Raw genomic sequence first — 12,289 nt, forward strand, 5'->3', positions numbered from 1 at the left:
TTCTTGTTATTTTGCTTGTTTCTTTAACTTACTTAACTACAAAAAAGTTGTTCTTGAGTTTTGTTATTAGATAAATGTTGGTTTTTGAATGGTTTGTTATTATTTTTTTGTATTCAATTTTTTTAGTTTTTGGTTTTTTTATGTTTGTAATTAAGTTACTTTTAAAGCTTAAAGAGAATATAATTCCAGTATTTGTTTTGTTTCATATAAGTTATTATTATTTGAAAATTTTTTGGGTTTTCCAAAATTAAAGAATTTGTTTTCGATTTTTTATTTATTTTTCTCAATAATAAAAAAACGAATCATAAGCACTTTTTTGTTGTAAGTTTTACACTTACTATTTTTTTTTTTGGATTTTATGAATTTTTTGTTCATTATTAAATTTTAATCACTACAGATTGTGTTATAATTTTTTGTGTTTTTTTTCTGAATATAAGTTGTTTTGTTGTTCTGTGAATAATATAGTATCTCTAGTTATATAGTTTGGGAAAGACAATAGAAGAAGTTTAGAAGTGATTTATTTTGAACAGTAGCTCAGTATCAGCACTCTACTGCTGCAGGAAGAAATGAGGACCAAGAGGTTGGAGAGGGAGGTGGGGGGAGGTAGAAAAGGAGAATGGTTGTCGAAATTCTCTACGCCTTAGTAGGCCATACTGGTTCGTCTACCACCAACACCTGGCCCAGCACGAAATGCCCCACCACCACCGCCACCACGTGGAAGACCGCCATGCGAAACACTGCGTCCCATACGAGTCTCACTACCACGACGCTCACGCGCTTTACGCAACAAATCCGATGTACTCGGACGTCGACTGGTGTTTGCCGATGAGCAAACACTGCGTTTACTGCCGGACATAATGTCCGATGTTGATGAACGTCTGACATTTTGCGACGATGAGGCAAATGCATGAGGCGACAAAAAGTACGGTGACGGAGAACTTGCCTGTGAACGCGACATTTCGTAGCGATGATGTGAGGCGGATGATGGCTGTTGCAGATACTGTGTAGAACCACCGCCGGTGAGGTGTATCAATTGGCTGCTGGAACGGTTGTCGTCATTCGAACTGTTGCGACGTGTCGAGTATGGAGATTGTGGATAATCAATTAGCAGATTTTCCGATTCCTCATTGTCCACCGATTCGATCTTCAAATAGGGCGGCATGCGATTGTACGGCTGATGTATGTGTTGATGATGATAATACTGATCGCTTAGGTTCAACTCGCTGCCATTGGCATTGTAACCACCACCGCCAACGCCACCCAAGCCGACACCGCTAACATTAATGTCATCAGTATTATCACCACCACTGCTACCGCCGCCACCACTACCACTGCCTTTGCTGGGGGCCAACAAATTTGTGGATTGGGAATTGGCTTTATTTTGACCAGAGCTACCATTGCGCAGACCACTGTACAAAGATTTAATGTGAAAATCGAGGGATCTAAAATTCAACAGGGATCGTTTTTTGGGTATTTTGACTGGCTCTGGCTGTGGTAGTGGTGGTGGTGCTTCAACATCGCCATTGTTGTTGTTCAGCTGTTGGCGGAAACCCGAATTTCCATTGATTAGATCGTGTTCCAAATTGTTGTTGTTGAGTGTATCAATTTGTATGGTATTTGTTGTTGTTGCTGCTGTTCTTCCTGTTATCGTTAAACTATCTAAACGATTTGATGTTGTTGTTGTTGCTGTTGTTCCAGTTATTTTATTATTATCCAAACTATATGAAATATTTTGAGAAAAACGTTGTTGCTTCTGTTGTTGCTGTTGTTGTATTTGTTGTTGATACTGCTGTTGTTGCTGTTGTAATTGCTGCTGCTGTTGTTGTTGTTGTTGTTGTAATTGTAAATCATGTTTACTTATTGTTGTTGTCATTGTTGTACTACTTAAACTAGTTTTACTACTAATTGCTTTAATAAATTTATTATCAATATCTAAAGACTCCTTTCGTCACTGAATAACGCAAAAGCCCTGCTTAGAGGCATCCTTTGCATCGCCGTCTTCACCGCAAAAGGCAGAGACCTCATCGTTTTTGGGTGATTCTTGCCCACAGGGTCCCATGCCGCTGCTGCCGCCGGCGACACCGCCACTAAGGCTTGGGGGCCCCTGAGGGCAGGCTGATTGTCACCGAAGTGCCAGCGTTGATATCATCGGCGGTCGCACCGGTTTATTCTCTAATATTCGTTCCAATTCTAGCATGACACTGGTCGACAAACGTGGCAGTAACTGTAAATAGATATGAAAAGAGATACAAAGAGAGAGAGAGAGAGAGTTAATTATGGTATAATAGTTCGTTTATATATAACAGGATTTAACAAACCCACTGGGTTTCAAATATCAATTACTTTGCGTATACGTCAAATAAATGCTCATTAAGAAGGTTAACCCTGCAAATGGTTATAATATAAACATGGCCTAATATTCAGTTTTATATTAGGTCAAATTGTCCTATTTTTACTTTATATGATCTGAATCTGTAACTTTTTGTTTTAGTCGTCATTTTTTATGTAGAAAATTTGTTTTGAGCTGACCTTAATATTTCTACCGTTGATAAGTTTCGTGGAACGAACTCTGAAGACCCAAGAGTTAGACAACTTACTCTACAAGTCGACATGTTAGTAGGCGAAAATAAGCGGAAACAGTGGCCAGACAACCTTAAGCAATGCAACATTGGTACAAGATAAAGTAAATAGTGGGCAACGGTTAAATCACTTCGAATCCGATGAAGAAGGATGACCTAAAGATGTGGGCGTGTTATTTTAACTGGTTGTTTATAGAGCACCCCGAGTGTGATAGGGCGAAGAGTTGTGTGCTACGCTGTATAAGAAGAGCCCTCCCGAGGAGGTACCACCACAATTTATGATGGGCGATGTTGCAGGCATCATCCGGAACGGGAAAATCATCCAAAGCGTTGGGCCCACTCGAAACATCAACGGTTATGCTTAAGCAACTGACGAACCCGGAGTTGAGTATTTAACAAGTGTCCTCAATTTATCGTTTGTCACCCATATTGTACCAGAAGGTTTGGAAGTTGGCAGGGTGGTCCCGCTACTACAGCCTGACAAGGACGTCAATAGAGGTGAATCGTACTGGTAGATTTCCCTCCTGTCGCCGGTAGCATTGATTCTAGAGGCACTACTTCTCCCCACGATGAGAAACTGTTTACCAGTTGCTCAACATCAACATGGATTCCGGCAAATGTACAGCACATCAACATCATTACAAGCCATATCCGCACATATCAGTCAAGAACTGAACCAGAACAGGCCGTGCGACCGAACAGTCATAGTGGATCTTGACCTATCGAAGACCTTCGATACATCCCGAGCTGTTCGAGGATATAGAGAAGACTACCCTTCAGCCGTGTTTGAAACATTGGATAATCAATGCAACAGTGAGTTCCCCGTGGCGGTGTGACATCTCCGGAACTGTTTAATTGTGTAACGTTCGATGAAAAAATGGTCCTCAAGTCGCAAGCCGGCAGCACTTAGGGTGCTGACATAGAAACCTTGTTGACCTCTTACAAAGCAATAGACCGGTCTGTGGTAGGCAATGCGGCGCCAGCGTGGTATGCAAAAATGTGGGAAGATCATCATGATCTAGAGAGAGAGGTCCAAAGGTTTAAATGAGAACCTCTAGACTAATCAGTCAGTCCTAGATAGCATTCACACTGATGCAGTCGCGCATGTGAATGTCGTACTTGAAGACCATCCTCATCCATCACAGCAGAAGAAAAACAGCTGCCAAGGCAAACTTGAGAAGTTTTAGCCCAGGTAAGATCCGGACGATGCAGCCATCTCAATCTATATTGGGTCCGAATTGTTGGCACCATACCCAGCACATGCGCTGCATTAGGATTGGGACCAGACGACACGCTAAATTTGTTTAGCTGCCCAGCTAACCGTGAGTTGGGTTGGGTTGATTCTTTATGGACGCAAGGTTGCAGAGATTTGTGTCTGCATACAGAGGAACCAGAAGCAGATAACATTTGATTTGTGAAATGTCGCAATAGCCCGACTTAGATTTTTATGCAAAAAAAATTTGACCACGCCCACTTTTTTCAATTTTCAATTTTTATATTTTCTACAAAAACTATGAGATTGCCCCGGTTAAAATGGGCTACAAATTTTGTTGAATATCGGTGGGGTCAGGGTACTTCAACTATACCCTATTTCTTTAAAAATGCTACATTTTCAATAATTACGAATGTATCGGTTTGGAAATTAATTTGCGAGACAATTGTGGCTGTGTCTCCGACCTTACCCACTTTGCTAGGAATCTAAGGCTTTACCACGCCTACTTTTTAAAATCTGTTACATCTACAAAACTACTGAACCGATTTTCCTGAAATTTCCACAGAAAGTACAAGGATGGCCTTCGGGGAAAATAAGATGCACATTTTCATGAATTTCGAAGGGGGCGGGGTACTTTCCTATGCCATATTTAAAAAACGCCATATTTGTATGAATACAAATCAAATGGCCTCCGAAAACTGGCTTCATATTTTATTGGATTCCAGAGAAGACGTGCACCTCCCCTAAGCGATATTTTATGTTATGTATATTTTATAAATTTCGGAGGAGTTGGGGTACCTTCCCCACGCCTTTCTTTAAAACGCTATATGTCTAAGCCAAACATATGATTATATCGTTTTCAGCATAAATTGTGTACCCTAGGTACATATTTGATATTCGCATATAAAGGTTTTCTGACAATCTTGTTAACGTTTTCGCCCAGAATATTCCTCTCTCCCATATTTATATCCTACACCACTATCTGGGGAGGGTATTATAAGTTGGTTTTGCCCAAAAAGTTTGTAACGCATCGAAGTAATGGCCGTAGACCCATACTTATATATACCAATATGATTGTCTCGACGAGCTGAGTCGATCTGCCTATGTGTGTCCGTCCGTCCGTCTGTCAGGTCGCAATTTTGATCGGATCGTCACCAAATTTTGGGTGTCGATGAGGGTCCCGGAGGGGAAGAAGCATATTGATTTTGGTGATGGTCGGATAATATTTAGGGGAATTGGTAAAAAACTTATTTGGGGAAAAAGTCAACGTTTTTTTCCAAAGCAAATATCTCAGCATCCTGTTAATGAAAGTAGAAAATATCACCTTTTTAACGATGTATAGGAGGTTGTCGTAGATGGTCAAACAGCGGAGATATCGCAATAGCCGCTAATAGAACCCAACTTTTTTTTGCGATTTTAATTATAATGACGAATATCACAGCTTTGGTTGGGGAGCTTCCAAAAGCAAAGCCTGACTTTGAAAGTAGAATATCCTACTTTTACATAGATGCAAAGTAGTTTGGTGTAGGTGTCCAAATAACGGAGATATAGCAAAAGTCGGTAATACATCCCATTTTTCAATTATTTTCGAAATCGTGCTAAAGGTCGCAATTTTGATCGGATCGTCACGAAATTTTCGGAGTTAATGGGGGTCCCACAGAGGAAGAAGCCTATTGATTTATATGATGGTCGGATAATATTCAGGGGTCGGAATGGGCAAAAACTTATTTGGAGAAAAGGTCAACGTTTTATTTCAAAGCCAATAGCTCTGTTTCTTTAATAGGTATATCAAAAGCAAAACCTGGCAAGGATGTACAGGCTACCGTAGGTGGTCAAACAACAGAGATATCGCAATAGTAGGTAGTGTATCCTATTTTCCGATTTTTTTTTGTAATCACGCTACAGGTCGCAATTTTGATCGGATCGTCACGAGTTGATGTGGGTCCCACATAGGAAGAAGCCTATCAAGTTTGGTGATGGTCGGATAATATTCAGGAGTCGGAATAAGCAAACAGCTTATGTGGAGAAAAATCAACATTTGCTTCTTATGTGAAAATCTCCGCTTCTGGTAGGAGTATTCCAAAAGGAAAGCCCGTCCATGGAAGAAGAAAAGATCTCCTTTATATTGATGCAAAGTATGTTGGCGTAACTTCGGAAACAATCGAGATATCGCAAAAGTCAGTAATATATCCAATTTTTCCATGTTTTGTAATCACGCTACAGGTTGGAATTTTGATCGGATAGTCACGAAATTTTGGGTGTTGATGGGGGCCCCACAGAGGAAGTAGACTATTGATTTTGGTGATAGTCGGATAATATCTAGGGGTCGGAATGGGGAAAAACTCATGTAGAGACCAAGTCAAAGTTTAATTCTTTGTGAATATATCGGCTTCTAGTAGGGGTATTCCAACGGCAAGGCCTGTCAATGGAACAAGAAAATATTACCTTTACATTGGTGTAAAGTAGGTTGGCGAAACTGGTGAAACAAGGGAGATATCACAATAGTCGGTAATGCATCCAATTCTTAATTTTTTTTTGCAATCACGCTACAGGTCGCTATTTTGATCGGATGGTCACGAAATTTTGGTTGCTTATGGGGGTCCCAGAGAGAAAGAGGCATATTATGTATGGTGGTAGTCGGATTATATTCACTAAGAGAAATGTTTACCAGTTATAGGCTTATGCACATGGATAGTGGTGTAGGGTAAAATAAACCTTATTATAATATAGGCGACATTTCCTCTGTATTTCGGCCGCTCAGACTTGGCTATAAAAATGTCTACTTCTTCACGTACTTCCCCCTCTAAAGTTCAAAGTTTTACGCTGAAATGATGCGTGCGACAACTGTCGAATCAAATTTTGCACACCGTAATACATCTTTGAGACATGGATCAGGTTCGAATATGGACTATATCCGTCCACTACTTCCGGTTCTCCTCCACAAAAGTTAAAATATATTGGCCAAAGTACAGGTTGAGACCTGTTCAAGGATACGTTTTAATGTTTATTTAGAATAGTTCACGTGTTTTTTTACAACAGTATACGTGTTTTTGGGTACCAGCGTGGTGCAATGGTATGCACACCCGCTTTGCACGCAGAATGTCGTGGGTTTGATTCCACGGCTAGGCAACATCAAATTATCAACGGTGGCAAAATACCCCTCAGTAATGCTGGCGATATTTCCTGAGTATTTCAGCCATGTAAAACTTCACTACTATTGGTGTCGTAGGTCACGCCGTTCGGACTCGGCGATAAATAGTAGGTCCCATATAATTGGGCTAATATGAATCAGGGTGCACTCCTTGATATGAGAAAAGTCTCCCTTGTCCCGTATGGGATGTTGTGCAACAATGTTTTTTATACGTTTTTGTGGGGTCTTTTTCAAAAAAGTTGCCATAGGTCAATGTTGGTATAGCCTCCATACCTGTCCGGTACGTTTACCAAATTTGTAGCACATTGGCAGTTCGTTGTGGACCGCAAATCTTCTCTTAAAATATTGTGGGTTATAGTCCATGTTTTAGTATAGCTGCCTATATAACCGTTATAAAAATAATTACATCGGCAAAGATTTACATTTATTCGGAACGTCTCCAACTGTCAAGATAAGAGTACCAAAATTCCAAACAGTATATTTTTTCACAAAAATATGAAATCTCCTAATTAAATAATTTTGCCTCTATTTTTAGCCAAAGGTCTCACAGTGCTCTTGAACCAACTTTAAATGAAAGGAGCTTATACCTGGAACGTTTTAGCGGAAAGTACAATGAAAGTACAATGTTCATAGATGAGAAAAATAAAAAAAAATCGACCGAGCGCATTTTAAATACATCGCGGTCAAATTTCACGACTTTGCTGGGAAACCGCAAGCCCTATCAAAATGGAACTAAATAAACTGTTGTAGATGTGAAAATTATTTACAAGATTGTCTTTTATGATGTTTTCGTAGGTTTTACCATTTTTGAGGAATAGAAGTTCAAATTGGGACAATTCACTGACTGTATCGTCTCCTTATAAAACAATGTCATGACTGCAATTTCACAACTTAAACATATGTATCTCATGTAGAGAGTTTTACAGCTACAACATTTTCCTTAGCCCCATTTCGATAGGACTTGCGGTTTCCAAGCAAAATCGCGAAAGCCTAAAATAAACCTAAAAATGTGAACTTAGGGTTAGGTTTTAGGATGCGTAGCTACTGTGATGGCAGCCACTCCACTCGGAGACCTTGAGGTCCATTGTGATCATCCTGAATGTTGGAACGGATTACAGATGTGGTTATGATATGGAGGAGATGTAGATGTATGATGATAGTTATGGATAGATGAAGATTGTGAGTGATGTGGTTGTAGATGGGTAGATTCCGATGGTTCAGATGTGGTGGTGATGTAAAGGTGATGTCTGCAGATTAGATTAGATGTCATTTTTCGATGTAACTGTAAGAGTAGAAAGAGGTTGTAGATGAGACTGTAGATGTGGTAGTTATATAGATATAGATGTAGTGAAGATTGTAGTTGTGAAGATTGTGATTAGTTGGGACGTGGTTGACGATGCTACTGTGTAGAGGTGGTGCTTGTCATGTTCTCAGCACGTTGGAGCAATTTCAGGCCTTTTGCCATGTGAAGTAGATCCGGCTCTGTTTGGCAGAATGCTGTTAAAGATTGGATGGTGTGCCCACCCATTGGTGCGCTGTCTTCTAGAAAAGAGCATAGGACAGCGACATAATAGGTGCTCGATCGTCTCTATTTCTTCCTCATCCTTGCACAGCCTACAGTAGTCAGCCGTGTCTTCTTCCCCATTTGCTCGTCATGAATTCTATGCTGCAGTGACCCGTGATGATCCCCACTGCTAGTTTCAGGTCTGATTTCCTCATTGAGAGCAGTGAAGCGGTTCTTGACTTGGACGGGATTGGTCAGATTGCCCTTGGTGTGCTGCAGTTTGGCGTGTTTTGCCAGTGTTTGCAGAATTTCTCCCGACGTTTCCGCTCTATTGTTTTCCCTGAAGTGGCACAGTGATGGCTTGATGGAGTTGTCGATTGCAATTTTTTGTGACTCCGATCCGCAGCGTGCCAGTTCGTCGGCTGCCTCGTTTCCCTCGATGTTGCAATGCCCTGGGACCCAACCCAAGGTGACGATTGATTTTAGTGGCTCCATAGCTTGTTTGCAGTCTAGAACAGCCGCGGACTTGATATAATGGGACTTGAGTGATTTTAGGGCCGTTTGACTATCGACGTTGATAGTCACCGGTCCAACTATTTCCCTCTCATGTTATTTATCAGATCCGCGGCCTTTCTGATCGCAAAAACTTCGGCTTGGAAGACACTACAATATTCGTTCAGCTTGTATGATTGTCGTAGGCCAAGGGATTTGCTATAGACGCCTGCTCCTGTGCCTGTTTCCATCTTAGAGGCGTCAGTATAGATCTCTATACGGTCTAGAGGTGGGCCGCTGTGTGTCCATTCATCCCTGTGGGGTATGTGCAACTTTGTTGCCTCGAAGCACACTTGTGATTTATAATCACTAATATTCCCCAAGGCCGTTGATAGTCCGAATCGACGTAGAATTACAGTTCGTCCGTGTTCGGAACTGCGCCATGAACCTAGCTCCTTAAGACGAAGTGCATCCATTGCTGGCAGTTCCTGTACTACTTGGTCCAGCAGATGTAGATCTAGTAGCACAATTAGGTCTGCTTGTGGAGTGCTCCTCATGGAACCAGTGATTAGGAGTGATGCCGCTCTTTGGACGCTATTCAGTTTGTTTAGATATGTCGTTTTGTTGAGAGCATTCCACCATACCAGAGAGCCATATGCAAGAATTGGGCGTACAATGGTCGTATATATCCAGTGGATGACCGTTGGTCTCAGACCCCAACTCTTGTCAATGGCATTTTTGCAGGAGTATAGAGCTATTGGACGTCTCTTGGTGCGCTTCTCGACATTCCTTTTCCACGTGAGTTGGTGGTCCAGGATAATGCCGAGGTATTTGGCTTCCGAAGAGAGTTCAAGAATAACTCCGTCCAGCAATGGTAGGGTAAATGGTCTGACCTTCCTTTTGTTTGTAAACAGAACTAGCTCTGACTTCGATGGGTTCACTCCGAGGCCATTGTTGAGTGCCCATCTTGATAACATGCATAAGTTCTGAAACTGTCTGTGGAAACTTCCCGCTAAACATGATGACAACGTCATCAGCATATGCGATTGTTTTTATACGCAGCCTATCAAAATCCTTGAGTATTTCATTTATCACCAGAAGCCACAATAGTGGTGATATGACACCACCTTGGGGTGTACCTCTGGTGACATGCTTCCGGATGGAACTTCCACCGATACTTGAATTGATTATTCGACTGCTAAGCATGCCGTCAATCCAATTGACCAGTGTGGACGAGACACCTAGGTTTATCAGAGAGTTGTGTATGGATTCGAATCTAACGTCCAAGCCCTCCATATTTCTCTCAATATATCATACTACCTCGTTTAACGCTGTTTCTACCGATTTGCTTTTAGGTAGGCACGTTGGGCGGAACTTAGGTCTGTGGCTGAAAGCTTGGCCCTAATGCCAAGATCCAGCAGCCTTTCTAAAGGGATGTATACCACTGTTACTTCTCTCCATAGAGCCGGTATGTATGAAAAGCACAGACACGCCCTGAAGATAAGTTCCAGGTGTGGAATCAGTGACTCCAATGCGTTGTGTAGCATTGCATGTATGATTCTGTCTGGTCCGGGTGATTTAAAGGGCTTGAATGTGTTTATGATCCATTTTATTTTTGGTTGACTAATGATTTCCTCTGTAACACTCACATCTACGGTGGTACGGTTGTATATCCTTGGAACATCAAGGTGTTCTGATACATCCATACAGTTGGAGAAGTGAGTGTTAGCCAGGAGATCTAGAGTCTCAAGGCCGGAGTTAGTCCATGTGCCGTCGGCCCGTTTGATACTACCAATGGTTTTCGGGTCCTTTGATAGTACCCTACGGAATCTGGTCACATCCTCTGGCCTACTCCTTCTATCGTCTCACTAACGAAAATCCAAGATTTGCGCTTAGCCTTCTTAATCTCAATGTCGTATTTATTAAAAGATACTCCGTAATTCTCCCAATCGGTTGACAACTTTGATTTGTTGGCTTTGTTGTAAAGCCTTCTGCTGATTTTTCTTAGATTGACAAGATCTTTTGACCACCAGACCGGTTGGCTTTTCCTGCCAGGGTGGGTTAGTGGGCAGGAGGCCTCATAGCTATCCACCAAAACCTCTGCTACATGTTTCACTGCATTATCAACCTCTTCGGCTGTTGTGGGACAGTAAGGTACCCCCAGCATTGAATTTGTTAATTCAGCAAAATTGCTCCAGTCAGTCTTCCGTGGATTTCTATGTGGTGGTTGCCGAATTCCTTCAACAGAGACCTTGAAAAATATCTTTCGGTGACCGGAAAAAGTAGCACTCTTCGGATACCTTCCAGTCAATGATATGGGATTCGTCTTTATTAATGAGGGTTATGTGGAATCAGTGACTCCAATGCGTTGTGTAGCATTGCATATATGATTCTGTCTGGTCCGGGTGATTTAAAGGGCTTGAATGTGTTTATGATCCATTTTATTTTTGGTTGACTAATGATTTCCTCTGTAACACTCACATCTACGGTGGTACGGTTGTATATCCTTGGAACATCAAGGTGTTCTGATACATCCATACAGTTGGAGAAGTGAGTGTTAGCCAGGAGATCTAGAGTCTCAAGGCCGGAGTTAGTCCATGTGCCGTCGGCCCGTTTGATACTACCAATGGTTTTCGGGTCCTTTGATAGTACCCTACGGAATCTGGTCACATCCTCTGGCCTACCCCTTCTATCGTCTCACTAACGAAAATCCAAGATTTGCGCTTAGCCTTCTTAATCTCAATGTCGTATTTATTAAAAGATACTCCGTAATTCTCCCAATCGGTTGACAACTTTGATTTGTTGGCTTTGTTGTAAAGCCTTCTGCTGATTTTTCTTAGATTGACAAGATCTTTTGACCACCAGACCGGTTGGCTTTTCCTGCCAGGGTGGGTTAGTGGGCAGGAGGCCTCATAGCTATCCACCAAAACCTCTGCTACATGTTTCACTGCATTATCAACCTCTTCGGCTGTTGTGGGACAGTAAGGTACCCCCAGCATTGAATTTGTTAATTCAGCAAAATTGCTCCAGTCAGTCTTCCGTGGATTTCTATGTGGTGGTTGCCGAATTCCTTCAACAGAGACCTTGAAAAATATCTTTCGGTGACCGGAAAAAGTAGCACTCTTCGGATACCTTCCAGTCAATGATATGGGATTCGTCTTTATTAATGAGGGTTATGTCAATACCTTCCTCCCTGTAGTGAAATTCTGTAACTCATTTTTTGACTTACCGACAAAAATCGGTAAAATTAAAATTCTTATAATTTCGGCAATTAACGAAAATTCTCGTTAAGTTAACAACCAATGAGCAGGCGCTGCCCAGGTGGGTCAGGGCTCTCATAAGGCATGTAA

The 12,289-nt window shown here is 41.6% G+C and overlaps 2 protein-coding genes across 21 annotated transcripts in view; both read right to left on the reverse strand.

Moving 5' to 3' along the window:
• Positions 1–440: 440 nt before the first annotated feature.
• LOC141398635 (uncharacterized) lies at positions 441–1,873 on the reverse strand. The gene has a single exon (XM_073976120.1). It carries the CDS (start codon positions 1,871–1,873, stop codon positions 641–643), a length of 1,233 nt encoding a protein of 410 aa, XP_073832221.1. The 3' UTR covers positions 441–640.
• Positions 441–12,289, reverse strand: part of LOC141398634 (voltage-gated potassium channel subunit beta-2-like) — a 726,071-nt gene continuing 714,222 nt past the window's right edge. For all 20 annotated transcript variants that reach the window (XM_073976119.1, XM_073976118.1, XM_073976117.1 and 17 more), the window contains one exon: positions 441–2,224. In XM_073976119.1, coding sequence (XP_073832220.1) covers positions 2,123–2,224 — 102 coding nt within the window. In that variant the 3' untranslated portion in view covers positions 441–2,122. The remainder of the gene's footprint in view (positions 2,225–12,289) is intronic.

This window comes from Musca autumnalis, unplaced genomic scaffold (assembly GCF_047663935.1).
Source record: "Musca autumnalis isolate F117 unplaced genomic scaffold, ASM4766393v1 scaffold_3, whole genome shotgun sequence".
In the NCBI taxonomy this organism is placed as follows: domain Eukaryota; kingdom Metazoa; phylum Arthropoda; class Insecta; order Diptera; family Muscidae; genus Musca; species Musca autumnalis.

Bases quoted from the DNA above. Each gene is read 5' to 3' on its own strand.
- LOC141398635 (XM_073976120.1), bottom strand. From the start codon at position 1,873: ATGACAACAACAATAAGTAAACATGATTTACAATTACAACAACAACAA.